This window comes from Dendrobates tinctorius, unplaced genomic scaffold (assembly GCF_039654945.1).
Source record: "Dendrobates tinctorius isolate UK_male_01 unplaced genomic scaffold, ASM3965494v1 ptg000003l, whole genome shotgun sequence".
Taxonomy (NCBI): Eukaryota; Metazoa; Chordata; class Amphibia; order Anura; family Dendrobatidae; genus Dendrobates; species Dendrobates tinctorius.
The window spans coordinates 26,747,164-26,766,351 of NW_027361671.1; the positions used below are offsets into that span (position 1 = coordinate 26,747,164).

Below are 19,188 nucleotides of genomic sequence, written 5' to 3' on the forward strand. Positions count from 1 at the left end.
TAGTTAGGGAAAAATAATAAAATTAAAAAAAATGTATTTATTTCCATTTTTCCATTAGGGCTAGGGTTAGGGCTAGGGTTAGGGCTAGGGTTAGGGTTAGGGCTAGGGCTAGGGTTAGGGTTAGGGCTAGGGTTAGGGCTGAGATTAGGGTTAGGGGTGTGTTGGGGTTCGGGTTGGAGTTAGAATTGGGGGTTTCCACTGTTTGGGCACATCAGGGGCTCTCCAAATGCAACATTGCGTCTGATCTCAATTCCAGCCAATTCTGAGTTGAAAAAGTCATATGGTGCTCCTTCCCTTCCAAGCTCTGCCATGCGCCCAAACATGTAGGGTATCAGCCTACTCAGGACAAATTGCAAAACAATTTTTGGGGTCCAATTTCTCCTGTTACCCTTAGGAAAATAAAAAATTGGGGGCAAAAATATCATTTTTGTGGAAAAAAATGATTTTTTTATTTTCACGTCCGAGCGTTATAAACTTCTGTGAAGCACTTGGGGGTTCAAAGTGCTCACCACACATCTAGATAAGTTCTGAGGGGGGTCTAGTGTTCAAAATGGGGTCACTTGTGGGGAGTTTCAATAGTTTAGGTACATCAGGGGCTCTCCAAACGCACATGACACCCGCAGACCATTCCATCAAAGTCTGCATTCCAAAATGGCACTGCTTCCCTTCCGAGCCCCGACGTGTGTCCATACAGTAGTTTTCTCCCACATATGGGGTGTCAGCGTACTCATGACAAATTGGACAACAACTTTTGGGGTCCAATTTCTCCTGTTACCCTTGGGAAAATAAAAAAATTGGGGACTAATTGATCATGTTTGTGGAAAAAATACGATTTTTTTATTTTCATGCCCTGGCATTATAAACTTCTGTGAAGCCCTTGGGGGTTCAAAGTGCTCTCCTCACATCTAGATAAGTTCCTTAGGGGGTCTAGTTTTCAAAATGGGGTCATTTGTGGGGGGTTTCCACTGTTTAGGTACATTAGGGGCTCTCCAAAGGCAACATGACACCCGCAGACCATTCCATCAATGTCTGCATTCCAAAACGTCACTACTCCCCTTCCGAGCCCCGACGTGTGCCCATACAGTAGTTTTCTCCCACATATGGGGTGTCAGCATACTCAGGACAAATTGGACAACAACTTTTGGGGTCCAATTTCTCCTCTTACCCTTGGGAAAATAAAAAAAATGGTGACTAAAAGATCATGTTTGTGGAAAAAATACGAATTTTTTATTTTCACGCGTGGGCGTTATAAACTTCTGTGAAGCACTGGGGGGTTCAAAGTGCTCACCACACATCTAGATAAGTTCCTTAGGGGGTCTAGTTTCCAAAATGGTGTCATTTGTGGGGGGTTTCCACTGTTTAGGTACATCAGGGGTTTTCCAATCGCAACATTGTGTCCGATCTCAATTCCAGCCAAAAACGTCAAATCGCGCTGCTTCCCTTCCGAGCTCTGCCATGTGCCCAAATAGTGGTTTACCCCCACATGTGGGGTATCAGCATACTCAGGACAAATTGCACAATAACTTTTAGGGTCCTGTTACCCTTGGGAAAATAAAAATTGGGGTGAAAAGATCATTTTTGTGGAAAAAATATGATTTTTTAATTGTACCGCTGTACGTTATAAACTTCTGTAAAGCCCTTGTGGGTTAAAAGTTCTCACCACATATCTAGATAAGTTCCTTGGGGGGTCTAGTTTCCAAAATGGGGTCACTTGTAGGGGGTTTCCACTGTTTAGGTACATCAGGGACTCTCCAAACGTGACATGGCGTCCGATCTGAATTCCAGCCAATTTTGCATTGAAAAAGTCAAACGGCGCTCCTTCCATTCTGAGCTCTGCCATGCGCCGAAACAGTCGTTCCCCCCCACAAATCAGGTATCAGCGTACTTAGGTCAAATTGCACAATAACTTTTGCAGTCCAATTTCTCCTGTTACCCTTGGTAAAATAAAAAAAATTGAACCTGAAGTATTTTTTTTGTGAAAAAAAGTTAGACGTTCATTTTTTTTTAAATATTCAAAAAAATTCCTGTGACGCACCTAAAGGGTTAATAAACTTCTTGAATGTGGTTTTGAGCACCTTAAGGGGTGCAGTTTTTAGAATGGTGTCACTATTGGGTATTTTCTATCATATAGACCCCTCAAAGTGGCTTCAAATGTGATGTGGTCCTAAAAATAAAATGGTGTTGTAAAAATGAGAAATCGCTGGTCAACTTTTAACCCTTATAACTTCCTAACAAAAAAAATTTTGGTTCCAAAATTGTGCTGATGTAAAGTAAACATGTGGGAAATGTTAGTTGTCAAGTTTTTTGTGTGCTGTATCTCTGTGATTTAAGGGCATAAAAATTCAAAGTTGGAAAGTTGCAAAATTTTCAAAATTTTTGCCAAATTTCCATTTTTTTCACAAATAAACGCAAGTTATTTGAATGAAATTTTACCACTAACATGAAGTACAATATGTCACGAGAAAACAATGTCAGAATCACCGGGATCCATTGAAGCGTTCCAGAGTTATGACCTCATAAAGGTACAGTGGTCAGAATTGTAAAAATTGGCCGGGCATGAACGTGCAAACCACCCTTGGGGGTGAAGGGGTTAATCAACGTGCAATCCGATTTTATGTCGGATTGCACTCGTCCGATTTATATGCAGATGAGAACGAGCCCTTAAAGGGAATTTGTTATGGTTAATATAAGATGGCTCTATCTATGGGAAACATGGTGTGCAGCATAATTTGCTATGATGTTTGATTTTGAGGTCAAGGATTCAGTATAATTTTTATTTTATGTATTTAAACCCCTGTTTTTTCCATCCTTACGTGCACATGATTGTGGGCGGTTCTGCTAATTGATTGATGGGTCTGTATGCAGTCATGCAGGGAGGGTTGCCAGTAATTCAATAGAACCTTCCACTAGATGTTTTGCTGCACACACTAGATGATATTAGCAATGAATATACTGTATTTTCTCACTGTTGTAGATTTTGGAAAATGAGATAAGAACGAGAGATACGGTGAGCTCAGGAACAAGCTTTGCTGTACAGAGCCTGGACAGGAAGCACCTAGCTGGGATTGGGGATCTGCGAGGACGTGTGGCCAGGTCAGTGTCTATAATTTCCATATCTACATAGTTAAGTGCCTATGATGTAAATTTAGTAGCTTTCAAAAATGTTCTAGAACAGGACACTTTTTTTTCAGAAGAAAATATATTTTTAAAATCAGTATTGTGGTGTGCTAGTGATATAAAGTGCCTTTTATGCACATAATATCAGTACTCAGTCAAAATAATCCACAAATATTTATTTTTTGGACACATCACTTTCTAGCCATTCAGTTCAACATGATTTTCTTAATAATCTGAGGTCCCATTTACAAGTAAGTTTACCAAGATGGGGTCTATACAAGGGCAGACATTGACAGTGAAGGGCCCCTGAGCAAGACTTGTGTTTGGGCCCCCTTATCAAGCACCACCCGCATAAACACATGCACATTTCCTTTCATTTTGAAGTCAAGCACAATATAGTATAACATGCGCATTTACACATTATACTTACATGTTGTGGCGTGGCTAAGGGTTGTATAGTTGAAGGGAGATATGTGTCTCAGAGATGGCTTGTCCCCGTAATGTAAGGCATAATAGACATTACTATACCTCTAATGTACTGCCAGGACCTGTGGTGAGGTCACAATCATGTGACTAGTGAGCTGTTGGGTTCATGGGTGTGGCTATACCCTTATAACGTAGACTGTTCCTGAAACACAGAGCTGCATGTGGGGAGGGACAAGCCTCCTGTGTGTGCTGAGGTTCCAGGACTGAGCCTGAAGGAATGGACATTTATGTTTTTTTTTTCCTCTTGAGCTGAAGGTTGTTTGCTGTTTTGGTTTATGAAGCAATAAACCCTATGGAACGTGCCTCCTGATTGCCACCCGTTGCACCTAAGCAAGTGAAATTCCTACAATGTACATAGTGCACACATGCACAAAGCATGTACCATATTTTGTGGACTATAAGTCGCACTGGACCATGCATGAGACGCTTCCCAAATTTTGGGTAGTAAAATAGAAAACATTTTTTAAATAAAATGGTGGTGCATCTTATAGTCCAATTTTAAGTAGCTTACTGAGGGGAAGGTGGAGCAGCGGAGAAGCAGGGTCACAGGAGGCAGGGTCGCTGCTGCAGCAGGTCCTCAGCGGCCCCTTATTGGGAGGAAAGTGCGTCCTGGTGGTGTGAGACTGTGGGCCCTGGGCTTTTATAAAATGTCAGCATTGAACAGAGTCCTCTTCTCATTGATTTCCTTGTGGTGGGCTTTGGGAAAATGCTCACCGGAGACAGTGTATGTGTAGGTTGAGATCTCGGAAGCCAAGATCTCAATTTGCAATTGCGGGGCTTCCGGTGGACATTATTGCGAAGCCCACTACTCACTGCTGACATTTTATGACAGCTCAGGATCCGCAGGCTTGCACCACCATGACACCCCCTCCTCCTAGCTCACAGCATCGCCCGACTCCTGCCACCAATTCCAGCCTCCTGCAGCAGCGACCCTGCCTTTTGTGACCCCCCCTCCACCGCAGCCGGTAAACTGAATTCAAATTATAAGACACACCCCCATTTTCCTCCCAAATGTTTTGGGAAAAAGTGTGTCTTATAATCCAAAAATATACGCTACTTAATAGGCACAGTGGTATGTAAAAAGTTGGGCACCCCTGATCAAAAATTACTGTTAGCCTTGTGAGGCAGTGACCAGAGTCATATGTGAGGGTCGCTATGTGTCCCCCCCAGAATGTGCTCAGAAGCGTTTTAGATCCGCTGGAGTGCCTTGTGGTCACAGCAGCATGCCAGAATAAAAGTAAGTTTGAACCTGGTCAAGTTATTTTGACCAAGGAGCTTGTTCAGGAAAACCCGGTATGGGCTTTTGGACTGCAGGAAGGTAGTGGGGCCTGATCTGTTTCCTCCAGCCTAGATCTTATAAGAAGCCTAGGGCCACAGAAACAAACCCTGCAGGAAGAGTTTGGGTGTGTCCGTTTTGGTCTTGCAAGCAGACAGAGTAGTTGGTCTGCAGAGCATTACTTGTGTGAAGCAACATAGGGCCAAAAGGAGCCAAAGGGTCTGGCACCCCTGTGTACACGGCAGTGCGGTTGCTCACGGCAACAGGTCCCGGACTGTCTTTTGTTTTCCCGGCTGCGATCCGGAGGATACAGCGTGCTGTGCACTGTGTTAGTTTTTGAACATTAAACATGTTTTGTTTTGAACTTGCTTGATCACAGCGTGGACACCGCTGCACTACAGCCTAAAATACAAAGGAAATGTGTCATCTTTAACTTTACACCTTTTAGAGATCATTTCATCTTCAACTTGCTCGCATCACTAGACAATTTAAATTTGCTTATTCATGCATAGTTGTAACAGACATACCTTTTTATTTATGTATTTTCACTATATAAGGACTTGTTTTTTGTGAGAAGAGCTGTAGTTTTGACATTTTTACTTATACAAGTGTTACAATTTTGTAATTTTTTTATGTAATTAAGAAAAAAAATCATCATGTTTTACGCTATTTATCGATTACCGTAAATATACTGTTGTCTGCTTACTTTAATCTACAGGTTCTTATTAATGATGAGCGAACATGCTCGTTGATACTCAGATATGACTCAAGAATCTGGCTGCTTGGATGTGCTTGGCACTCGTCAAGCATTGGCTGGTGCTCGAATTTAATGCTCGAATCCCCGTCCTGCTTGTTTGGCTCCTGTTACACAGCCAATAAACATGTGGGGATTGTCTGTCAGTCACTGTAATGCTGTAGCCATTTGATAGTGGCATTACTCTGATTGGCTGGCTGCATTACCTCATCAGAGGTTATGCAAGGAGCGGCGGCGCCACGCTTTGCACACTGACACAACTGCACAGCTCAGAGACAGTTCTAATTGGAGGGAGAGAGTAGTCCAGGCCTATATGCACAGTTTTAGGAATCAGAGTCCTCTAGTGGTGATACATTGCTGAACCATCATACTAAAAGTCCTTCTAAGAGCTAATCTTGGGCTTTGCTGTTTCTATGTGATCCATTCTGCATTTAAGCTAGGGTCAACTGCTGGAGCTGGGAGAGTGGTGAATAAAGCCTCTAGGCAGGGCTTAGGGATTTGCTGTCAATTGCTACATACAGTATATATCTGCTGCAGGTGACCAATAATTTTATTTTTTTTAATGAAAAAAGTGTCTATTGTCATTCATACATTTTAACCTACTTTGTGTGAAATTACAGTGGTTTGAAATAAAAAAAAAAGCTTGGTCTGCTACAGATGACCAATTTTTTTTTGTTACAAAAATTATCTATCGGCATCCATACCGTTTAACCTGCTTTATGTGATAATACAGTGGTGTGAAATAAAAAAAAAAATGCTTGGCTTGCCACAGGTGACAAAATTTTTTCATTAATTAAAAAAAAATGATTTCAGTTAATCAAGGAAACTTGGTTTCCAGAGACATAGCAATTACCAAATGTGTACCTAACAAACAGGCAATCCCTGCATGTGTTGCAGCTGTCGAACAGATGCGAACCATGCAGCCATGGAGACTCGAAGACTATCTTCGGGGTGCTCAAATACTCTCTGTTAGCAACCGAGCATCCTCGGATAACACCTTACCTGAGCAGGTTCCCTCAACACTTGTCATAACAGACAGACACATTCGCCTATCAACAGAAAATGCTGATAGGCTCACACTGATAAAAATTAACAAACCTGGATTAGCCAAGACTTTTCCACACCACCAGTTGACTGCAGCACATAAAGTGTTTTTAATCTTCAATATTTGCATGAGGCCCTCCAGTTGTTGCCTTCAAGGATCTATGGATGACCCTCCTTATAATTTGTTTCTAGCATTGCACTGTGTGTAGAGCCTTTATGAGTTTAGAAGTACCACAACTACACATTCTTAATATTTGAATGAGGCCCTGCAGCTGTTGCCTTCAAGTGTCTATGGGTGATCATTAAGGTCATAGGAAACCTTACGGAAACCGGATATTCAGCTCATTCACGGACAGAGGATCTCCTCTGCACAGAAGATCTTGTAGCGCGGCAAGAAGCATTAAAGAAAAAAGAAGGTACATCCAGCACAGGGTCCTCGTATAAAATCCTTCTTTATTGCAAATCCATAAAGACTCTAGACATGGAAGAATCACAGACATATGCAATGATTAAGAATGTAATAGTCTGAAATGCAGGAACATGACATTTGGCTAGGGATGAGCAGATCCATGGGTGTTTGGATTCGTTGGGTTCGGACAAACTGTAGTTCAAAATTCAGATCGGGCATCAGAACTTGACCCCAAACCCGAACCCAATACACTTTGGTGCTTTGCAATTCCCCTGCAAATAAATGTGGATACGGAAATTACTTAAAATAGAATTAAAGAAAAAAATAAAGATCTTGAACCAGGGGGCGGAGGTCCAAATGGAGCAGGTGGAAGAGGCGCAGGAGGAGGTAGCCAACACTGTTTTGGGGGGGGTTTTGGGGGGGTTGGGGTACTCTGTGGGGGTCACTCTCCATACAGGCAGTGCAATAATCTGCAGGCCACTCTCTGTCTGTCTGTACACATATAATTTAATACTCTGCACTTTTTGGGGGAGTACAAAGAATGTGGAGAACATCAAATAGGGGACAAGCCCCTATTGCTGCTGGTGGTGGCGACGCAGCTGTTGCAGGGAGAGACAGAATGTGGTCAATCTGTGCCCGCTATGCGCCCAAATGAAACACCTTCCTCTAGTGCACGTAGACGACAGGATGTTCTGCTTAATTTCGTAGGCCAAAGTACCGATGGTTGAATGGTGAGGCCAGAACAAGTAGAGGTGGTTTTAGATTGGATGGCTGAGAGTGCCTCCAGTTCTTTCACTTTATCTTCCACTCGGTCCTCTGCTGCAAGTGCAGAGTTTGCAACTTCAGCCCTTGGGAATCTGTCTTCTACCTCACCCCCTTGCAAATCAGGCAGGCAGTCTGAGCTAGTAATGGCGGACGAACAGCGACTGCTGCAGTACATCCGGCAGCTGCAGGGCAGGTTGGCGGGTCTTGAGCGTCCAGCCTCAGCTGCGGATGTTACTGCGGTCGCTGTTCAGGCAGCCACAGAGGCTGTCTCCCGTGTGACCACTGCCATCCCTGCCCTGACTTTGTCCCGTCTCCCACTGCCCGAGAAGTTCTCGGGTGATAGTGCCTCTTGTAGGGGTTTCATGAGCCAGTGCTCGATACAGCTGGAACTGCTGGCAGCACGATTCCCCTCCAAGCGGGCCAAAGTGGGATTTATTATTTCCCTCTTGTCGGGCAGGGCTTTGGAGTGGGCCACACCGCTGTGGGAGCGTGTTGATCATGTGGTGCAGAGTTCCTCTTGGTTCCTGGACACTCTGAAGCATGTCTTCCTGGGACCGCGAGTCACCCATGACACCGCGCTCCGGCTGCTGGCATTGTCACAGGGTTCGTCCATGGTCAGCCACTTTGCCATCCAGTTCCGGACACTGGCCTTGGAGTTAGAGTGGCCAGATAAGGTCCTCATTCCGGCATTCTGGAGAGGTTTGGCTGGCCATGTGAAGGACACTCTGGCCACCAGAGAGATTCCTGCTACACTGGAGTAGCTTATCACCATCTCCACCCGTATAGACCTTCGCTTTGCTGAGCGAAGGTTGGAGCGAACCCAGTGTAGGCAGAGGTTTAGGTTGGCACCCAGTTTTGCTAAACCTCTGGAATCTCCCGATCGGGCGTCCAAGCGTCAGGGGGCTTCCCGCGAGGGATCCAGGCCCCGGCCCGCTCGAGATCCTGTGATCTGTCAAGGTTGCCGGCAGTCCGGTCACTTTGCCAACCAGTGCCCACAGCGGCTGGGAAGATGCTCGCCCCTAGTGGCCGTAGGAGGCAGCTCACTAGAATCTGCGGCGTTTTGCTCCAAGTTGTCCTTTAAGGGGACACTTGGGTTTGGTTCTTCCACTCTGGCGGTGGAGGTTTGTGTGGATTCTGGAGCGGAGGGCAATTTTATGTCATCTGCCTTCGCTCAACGGCACGCTATACCCCTGGTTATGATGTCTACACCAGTCATCGTCAGAGTAGTGAATGGCGCGACTCTGCCCTCATAGATTACCCACCAAACCGCTCCACTGTTACTCTCGGTGTCTCCATTTCATCAGGAGACGATATCCCTCCTCGTCATGCCCGAGGGTATCGACCAGGTCCTTCTAGGGGTCCCCTGGTTGCGGTATCACTCTCCCCATATAGAGTGGTCCTCGGGGAGAATTCTTGGTTGGAGTAAGTCATGTGAGGGTAGATGTCTGAGGGAATGCAACCGGGTTGCCTCCACCGAGGTCCCCGCAGATCTTTCCTCGCTTCCCAAACACTATCAACAGTATGCGGACGTGATCTCCAAAAAGGCGGCGGAGACACTTCTACCGCATCACCCCTATGACTGTCCTATTGACCTCTTGCCTGGTGCTGAGCCTCCTCGGGGTCGAGTCTATCCCCTATCTCTCCCGGAGACAGAGGCCATGTCTCAATACATCAGGGAGAATCTGGCAAGAGGATTCATTAGGAAGTCAGTGTCACCAGCGGGGCGGGATTCTTCTTCGTCCAGAAGAAGAGTGGAGAACTACGTCCTTGCATCGATTACAGGGGTCTTAACGCCATCACCGTTATGAATAAGTATCCTCTACCCCTGATATTGGAGCTGTTTGATAGGCTACGGGGAGCGAGAGTGTTTACCACTCTTGATCTGCGGGGGGCTTACAACCTGATTCGCATCCGTGATGGGGACGAATGGAAGATGGCATTTAACACCAGAGACGGGCACTATGAATATCTGGTGATGCCCTTCGGGCTCTGTAATGCCCCAGCCGTCTTCCAAGACTTTGTGAACGATATCTTCCGGGATATGCTTACCACCTCGATAGTAGTCTATCTGGATGATATTCTCATCTACTCTCCAGATATTGACTCCCACCGGAGAGATGTTTGCAAAGTTTTCGACCTCCTGCGGGCAAACTCCCTCTATGCCAAGTTGGAGAAGTGTGTGTTTGAGCAGGAGTCCTTGTCTTTGTTGGGCTATATCATCTCAGCCCAGGGTTTGACCATGGATCCTGCCAAGCTACAGGCGGTGATGGATTGGCAGGAACCCCATTCTGTCAAAGCGGTGCAGCGCTTTATGGGGTTCATAAATTACTATCGCCAATTCATTCCCCACTTCTCAACTTTGGTAGCGCCCTTGGTAGCCCTCACCAAGAAGGGTGCAAACCCCAAGTTGTGGTCAGAACCTGTCTCCAAGGCCTTCTCCTCTATTAAATCCCATTTCGCTAGCGCTCCCATTCTACATCGCCCCGATGTGGATAAACCATTCATTCTGGAGGTGCATGCCTCTTCCATCGGTGTTGGAGCGGTCCTGTTCCAGAAGGACTCGCAAGGTCGGAAGCACCCATGCTTCTTCTACTCCAAGACCTTCACACCGGCGGAGAGGAATTATTCCATCGGGGACCGAGAGTTGCTAGCAATTAAGTTGGCCTTTTCAGAGTGGAGACACCTCCTGGAGGGGGCTCGCCACCCTTTCCAGGTGTTCACCGACCACAACAATTTGGTCTATTTACAAACAGCCCAGCGGCTGAATTCTCGCCAGGCCAGATGGTCCTTGTTCTTCTCCCGATTCCACTTCACCCTGCATTTTCTCTCCAGGGAGAAGAACGTCCGGGCTGATGCTCTCTCCTGCTCCGTGGTGTCATCGGAGGAGGAGCCTCGGCTGATAGTCCCGTCTGAGAGCCTAAGGACCGTGGCTCCGGTCGCCCTCGAGTCTGTACCTCCGGGCAAGACTTTTGTCCCTGCCCATCTGCGACCGGAGGTCCTCTCTTGGGCTCATTCGTCCAGGCTGGGTGGACATTTTGGGACCAAACGGACCTCTGAGCTTCTGGCGAGGACGTACTGGTGGCCGCATATGGCCCATGACGTCAGGGACTATATATTGGTGTGCGTCTCTTGCCCCCAGAATCGGTCCTCTCGGTAGCAGCCCGCTGGGCTACTCTACCCTCTGCCGGTTGCTGACAGGCCCTGGGGATGGTTGGTGTGGACTTTGTGGTGGGTCTGCCCAAGTCCAGTGGCAGCACCGTCATTTGGGTGGTCACCGATCATTTCTCCAAGATGGTGCATCTGGTACCACTCTCTCGGCTACCTTTGGCACGGGGCCTGGCAGCGTTGTTTATTAAACATGCTTTCCGCCTGCACGGCATGCCGGATAAGATTGTCAGCGACCGCGGTCCTCAGTTTGCGTCTCGGTTCTGGAGAGAACTCTGTTCTCTGCTCCGCATAGAGCTAAATCTCTCCTCGGCCTATCATCCCGAGACGAACGGGTTGGTTGAGAGAGCCAACCAGACCCTGGTGACATATCTGTGACTTTTTGTCTCGGCCAGGCAGGATGATTGGGCACCCTTGCTGCCGTGGGCGGAGTTCGCCTTGAACAACACTGTGGCCGACTCCACCGGTCAGACCCCATTCCTCTTAAATTACGGCCAGCATCCGCGTGTCCCCGTGCCCATGCCCGTGTAGTCCACCGACTCTAGGGTGGCAGACTGGGTGGTGGAGGCACGTGACATTTGGGATCGCATGCAGGATGCTATCCGGGCCTCCAAGGAGAGAATGAGGTCCTCCGCTGACACTCGCCGGCGCCCGGCTCTGACCTTCGCTCCTGGCGACTTAGTGTGGCTCTCCGCTCGAAACATCAGGCTGCGGGTGGAATCCACTAAGTTTGCACCGCACTATATTGGCCCTTTCAAGGTCCTTGAGCAGATCAACCCTGTGGTCTACCGCCTGGCTCTCCCACCACACTTGGATATCTCGAACACATTTCATGTATCTCTCCATAAGCCGCTGCACATGTCCCGGTTTTCTGAACCATCTGCCGGGACATCAGACCTGTCGTCGGACGAGTTTGAGGTCAATGCCATCGTGGGATGCAAGATGATGCGGGGCAAAAAGTTTTACTTGGTGGATTGGAAGGGTCATGGTCCAGAGGCTCAGACCTGGGAGCCGGTGAAGAACATCCACGCTCCTCTTCTCATTGTGGAATTTGAGCGGGCTCAGAGAAGGGGGGGCCCTAGGAGGGGGGGTAATGTTAGGCGTCGGATTTCTGTCGCTGCACAGTGAGAATCCCGAGCCTTAATTCCAGCGGTCTCCCATTCCTCTCCAGCCGCAGAGGAGGTTGCTCAGCAAACTCGTCGGTCCAGGCGCTCTGCCCAGACCAGCTCCGTGGGTTTGCTTGCTGCTGCCACCTCTGGCACATCTATGGCAATACATGCTGCTCAGCAGCGAGATTCTCCAGGGACTAAGTCCCCATGTCAGGCCACTGAGCATGCCCGTGGATTGATCTCCCATTGGAGATCGAAGGTCACGTGCTCAGGTCCTGCTCGTGTTCGGATTGGCCCATCCGAGAAGCCAGGAAGGTCCTGGACGCTCGCGGCTATAAAAGGTTTGCATGGCCGCTCGGCCATGCGCTAGGATAGACTATATTTACTATGTGGAGTGAGTGATGTATGCACGTATGAATGTCTCTGGTGAATGACTCATTAAGAAACCCCTACCCTTGGTACGCATGTGTTGTGCAGCCTAGCCTGCTAGCGCCCAAGCTTAGGTGTAGGTAGGACAGAGGTTGAGTCAGGCATCAGTCCTCACCAGGGACTCGGCACGCCTCAGTGCACGTGCTCCACTTCATAGCCAGCGTCTATAGCAGCGCTCACGGCAGCGACGCCGTGCGCTCAGTGGGCCTAGAGGGACTCTAACCCCGTGTCCTTGGGGTAGAGATCTGTGGCTGTACACTGTGCGCTCTTTTGGCCGGGCTCTGTGAGCTAAACAGGCTCCGGCATTTACGTTAAGCGGGTGTGACTGTTTTTACGCCGCTCTATTCTTCCGCCATTACTTAGCAGCAGTGTACCACCTCTGCACGGTGGACCCCGGGCTGCGAACGCACCTACTATTATTTTATAATTTGGTGCGTTCCGCCAGCCCTAACAGAACCATGACAGTACCTCCTATTCTAGGAGGGTGAAACAAAAAAAACCCCAGTCTTCCCAGCAAATTTTAGATGGAAGTCCCTGACTAACCGCTTTGCCTTCACATCTCGACCTGGGACCCAGGATCACTCCTCTGGTCCATATCTCCTCCAGTGGATGGGGTATTGGAGGGAACTACGGACCCTCCAAGAGTCCACAACCCTCTGATCCTCATACTCCAAGCCACCGTTGACCGAAACCAGAGGAGGCGGGGATGAGGAAGACAATGCCGAAGGGACAAACTCCTCTAATAGGGATTTATGGAACATGTTAGGCATGCGAAAGGATAGACGAAGCTTTAATGCCACTGGATTAACCACCTCTAGGATGTCATATGGACCAAAACTTTGGACCCAACTTCGCTGAAGGCGCTTTAAGTTTGGTTGTCTAGATGACTAGATGACAACCAAACCTTATCCTTAATCTTAAAAATAAGACCCATCAAACGTCTTATATTTGCCTACCATTTTTGACGATTCTGAGCCATTCCAATATTCTTTTGAACCTCCCTCCAGACATCCCAAAGTCTCTGTACGGTGACCTCCACCCCAGGACAATCAGAACTAATCTTAGAAAATTCACCAAAATGGGCAAGAAAGCCATAATTACAGAAAATCGGTGAGGTTCCAGTAGACGGATTTAATTGACTGTTAAAAGCAAACTTAGCAAGAGGTAAAAACAAAGACCAGTCATCCTGCGGAGCTGCCACGAAGCACATTAAAATTTGTTGCAAAGATTGATTTGTCTTCTCAGCCTGATTGTTGGTCTCAGAGTGGTAAGCCAATGAAAATGACAAGTCGATCCTGAGTTTACTACAAAAAGCTTTCCAGAATTTAGAGACAAATTGTACTCCCTTCTCAGACACAATGTTAAGAGGGATCCCATGTAACCTTACAATATAAATAAACAACCTGGAGAGTGTCTCTGCCTTAGGTATCATTGACAAAGGAACAAAATGAGCTTGCTTGCTGAATCCGTCAACTACCACCCTGATAGCAGTTTTCCCACCAGACAGAGGCAAATCTAAATGAGTCCATGGTCTTTCTTGAATTGTCAATGGAGCCAATTCCCCGGCCGGCAAACTATGACTGACTTTATCGGTGATTTCACCTGTGCCAGGTTCATGAACATAGCCTCAGCGACCTGGATCCTGTTGGGTCTGTCATATAGCAGACCTAAACTGTCAAAAAAGGTGCCAATAGAAAACTGTTCTGGGGCTTGTGGGGACAAGTAAAATTTCCAGCATAAGAAATTTGGCAGAATAAAGATGTCATAAGATACTTTACCTTCACCCAGATGGAATGCTGTTCGTTTTTTCTTATGATGGTTTGCTCTCCAATTGGGTCATTGGACTTTTGAACCTGCATTCTGATGGATGAGTGCTGCTGGCTGTACCTTTTCTATTAAGGAAAATTTCCATGTCTGAGGATCCCCTCGCAGTAGGGACATGATTACTCCCACCCATTGGAATTCATCCCGTGATGATGGGTGGCGCTTGGTAAAAAATAATTACAGCTCTCCCTGAATACTCTAAACTTTCTCGCCCAAAAATATATCAGGGAGGGCAATTACAGGTTCAGGAGAGATCAACTGTACATCAGATGTTACTGACATGATAGCCACTTCTGGCGGTAGAGGGATATAGAAGGTATTCATCTAATTAATTATCTGACCCTGCAACTGATATTGTGATGACTCCAGACTCTGGCCTTCTCATTCCAGATCCTTTGTCATCTACGTCAAATTCACCACCTGGATACAGAGCGTGTGAACAAGCTCCATACTGGCAAAAAAAAACCATATTGACCAGACATAATGTGATCAACTTCAGCACGCCCCTATACCAGATTGGATGGCTGAACTGTCAGTAGCTGTATCCCAGACACACTGAGGGGGTGGAACCGAGACAAACACAAATATAAATTACAATGAACAAACAAATAGTGACAGACAGGTACAGAGAGAGGACCCTATCCATGCAGCCTTACATTCTAAGGATAATGGGGAAGGAGACAGTAGGTCCAAGGGATTGCAGCAGCTCCAGTGTTGGTAAGGCGGCAGCTCTGATAGTGGTTACGTGGCAGCGGGGTCATTGCAGGTTGTAAGCTGTTCTAAAGAGATGGGTTTTCAAGTTCTGCTTGAAAGTTCTGAATGTAGGAGATAAACGGACGTGCTGAGGCACAGAATTCCAGAGAATGGGGGATACTTAGGAGAAGAATGAGGAACGTACGATTGTGCCCACTGCGCCAATGAACTGAGCTCATCAAAACCAACTCATCAAAGCTCCCTGACAAGACACGGTTGGTTTGTATGCGGTGCCGTCAGAGACTGAAGCAAAGCATCAATGTTCTTATCTGAGCACCATCTGCATGTCGAGGTATCTGAATGCAAAGCATGAGCTGCAGTGGAGTACGCACCTGAAAACACAGGAAGATCTGAACCTCCTTCTGCTCTGTCTTCTGCAGTCTCGGCCTCTTTCACCCACTCACAAGTGATTTATGAAGGGGTAACAATACATTGATATCACGGGAACCACAGTACGTGGCTCCCATCCGCCAGTACTTTTCCAGGCGGCCATCCCTGTCATGCATGAATGTATTCCTGACAAAATCAGGTGCGCACTGCATAACTCCATCTGTTGTGAATTCACTTTCTGGCCTACCTCTGGTTACTAGTGAAGGTAGTGGAGCTGGTTATATTGACAGAGGGGTCGCGAGTTCTCTTTCCAGGCTCCCTCTGGTGGTTACAGGAGGTAATGGAGCTGATCTAATTAACAGAGGCCTGCCACCTGATAATGAGGAGGACGATTGGACATCTGGAGTTTTTGATTGGATTTAAGACAGCCGACTCCCTCTGTCCCTGCTGGTGATTTTTTCCTGCCTCCTGAAGTCTTAGTTTCCAGTTCAGTCCCTGCATGCTCAAGCTAAGTGTTCTTTTGCTATTGTTCACATTTGATTTGGTTTTGTCTATTCAGTTTTGTGTGGTCAGCCAGCCCCGGCTGGGGCTGTGCTGAATTTCCATCCTTATGTTACTGCTTGTGCCAGTTTGTTTTTGTCCCTTATTAGATTGGCCTCTTTTTGCTCTGCTTTTCAGAATAATCCAGAGTGTTGATATAGTGGGCGAAGTCTAGTGACTTCAGTATTTTTCTATCAGACGTGTTGCACATTTTTTGCAGGGTTTTTAGCGTGATTGCAGACAGTATCTTTCCTTTCCTGTCCTGTCTAGTTAGTGTGGGCCCCATCGTTTGCTTAGCCTATTTTCCTACCTGCGTTTGTGTTTTCATCTTGTCTCACCGACAATATATGTTTGGGGGCTATCTATTCCTTTGGGGTCTGCTCTGGGGCAGTTTAGATTTCCCCTTTCTTGCTTTAGGCTTATTTAGTTCTCCGGCTGTGTCGAGGTGTCTATAATCATCGTAGGTACGCTCCACGGCTACTGCTAGTTGTGTGGATAGGATCAGGGGTCTGCAATCTGCTTAGTTACCAACCTCTCTGGTTTTCTGTGGCTTAGCTTGGTCTTGGTTTCCTCCTCGGTGACCCAATCATAACACACACCCTTGCCTGGCACATGTGCTGAATTTGGTGGTGTAGAGCATCCTGAAAAATTACCCTGAGATGTCTGAGCTGCTGCAGAAAGAGAGGGCCATCTGTGTTAGGTTTCAGTGTTCTCACAGGAGAAACAGGGACCAGTCACATCATTATCAGGCCAGTCGTTCACACATGGCTTGGAGGGTGGGTTCCTGTACCAACAGTGATCAGGTACACAACTGTTCAGCCAGGGGACAGTTTTGGATGAGGAGGAACAGTGTTCACAACAGGGTGTCACTCAAAGCAGCTCACGGGCATCACTGGAGCATGACTGAGGGATACAGTATACACAGACGATACACCTCCCGTCGATTATAGTTTGTCATTGCCTCTGGGCAGCCTGGCACACGTGAGCACATACATGCTATGGTGCCTGCGCAACGACTGCCGAGTTGCCCAGATTGTTAACAGAGCTGATTACTGGGTGGCCGCTACAAGGTGTGTACTGTATATACTAACAGACCGTGTGACACTTCGATTGCACACAGGTGGACTTCTTTTCCCTAACAATATGACTTATGAAGGTAATTGCTTGCTCCATAAATGTTTAGGGGCTTCATCGCAAAAGGGGTGAATACATATGCACATGGCAATTTTTAGTTATTTGATTCCATAAATTTTATTTATGCCTATATTTTTCTCATTTCACTATTTAGTGCTGATGCATCAAACACAAATCGGGCTACAAAAATATTTAAACACAGGTTGTAATATAACAAAATAGGTAAAAAGCCAAGAGGAGTGAATACTTTTGCAAGACATTGTACTATTTATTCTCTTTGCCATAAAGTATATGAGAGCATTTGGGACAATGTTGCTAATTCCTCTTTACTACTTAAATTTTATACAGGATTATACTCTTTTTCTGGTAAGACACAATCTATTTTCCTGCTGGAACCAGGGATATTGTACATCAAAATCAATTCAAGTTCATACCAGACCTGCAGTGGCAAATAAACTTAGGTCTATTTATATTGTCCTATGCAATAATTGTTTCATCACATTTAACCTCCTACCCATATAACTATTATGCAAGTTAAACTGAAAATCTGATAGGAGGATGAAGTGCTAATAAAAAGTGAAATGTAGTTTTTTTTATTAAATAAAATGTTGGATCAGGAGCCAGACACAGGAACTGCTGACACCGGATTTTCCTTATACAAGAATACTGTATTAATTATTGTCAGGCTGGACATTACTTATCAAATACGGCCAGGAATTAAAGTAGTTTTAGACATAAACTATACCTGAATAATTACTGTCAAATCTTAAAAATACAAGATTTAAAGTGGCTTTACAATGTATGACATGACATAGCAGAATCTTTGCATTAACCATTGATATGGAGAGTTTTGATACTGGTTCCAAACACTGTGAAGCTGAATTATAAATTCATTTCTAATGTGGCTTATACCTTTATTAAGGGTATGGACTGATTTTGGAATTGTCAAATAAATAAATATATATATATATATATATATATATATATATATATATATATGCAGTCCTATCTTCTTGTCAGAATTGTGTAAGTTCTGTTTTAGTACCATGTTGCAATGACAGTTATAATGACCTATAAAAATAATACAAAACATAGATTTACAATAAATTATATTTTTCCATATATTGAATTTTACAGTATATTCCCAACTATTACACGGATGGCATATACTCAGGATAGAATGCAGGTCCCACCAATGGGACCTACATCTATCTTGCGAATCGAGCCCTGACAAGTGCCGGCTGTGCAGCCGTTCGTGGCGAGGTGATCAGAATGTCTTTTCATTTGTATAGGAATACCGATAACTGCCCCAATGACAGCTTCGCTGACTTTTTGTGATCAGGCAACTAGATGTAGGTCTCATTGGTGGGGCCCACAAAACCCCTTAATGACCACCAATACGTCTTTTTACTGACATGAGATATAAGTGAATTGCATCGGCTGTACACTATAGCTGACAACTTGCTGTATCAGCCACAATCAGTGTTGGCACTGTCCAAATCTGTTTAACCCCTTAGATGCTGCTGTCAATAGTGACTTCATTATAGAAATGGTTAACAGAATGTGGGGGCTTCTTCTTTAACCCCATCGGCACCCTGAGATCATTATTTTGTGGCCCTGATGTTTGCCATGTCAATTCACGGCCAAATAACGGCCTGCGAGTCTGCCGGCTACAGCGGCCTCTTCAGAAGTTAGCAACATTTAGGTGGTAAAAATACACTTTTTCATTCCTGTCATATCACTTTTCATTAATCCCTGAACAGCACCTGAAGGGTTAATGAGCTACCTGACAGAGGTTTTCAATATGTTGGGGGGTGCTGTTTTTAGAATGGTATCACTTTTGGGGGTTTCCCAATACATAGGACCCCCAAAGTCACTTCAAACATGAATGGGTCCTTCAAAAATATACATTTTGTACATTTCCTTGAAAAAATAAAAAATTACTGCTACAATTTCAAACCTCCTAAAAGGCTAGTAAATTAAAATAACATTTTACAAATGGTGCTGATGTAAAGTAGACATGTGGGAAATGTTATTTATTAATGATCTTGTG

The 19,188-nt window shown here is 45.9% G+C and overlaps 1 protein-coding gene across 1 annotated transcript in view; it reads left to right on the plus strand.

Annotated features, from left to right (window-relative positions):
• The window catches only part of FAM81B (family with sequence similarity 81 member B), a 132,757-nt gene that overhangs the window by 46,852 nt on the left and 66,717 nt on the right, over window positions 1-19,188 (plus strand). The window contains exon 4 of the mRNA XM_073590631.1: window positions 2,975-3,093. Within this exon, the coding sequence (XP_073446732.1) occupies window positions 2,975-3,093 (119 nt within the window). The remainder of the gene's footprint in view (window positions 1-2,974; window positions 3,094-19,188) is intronic.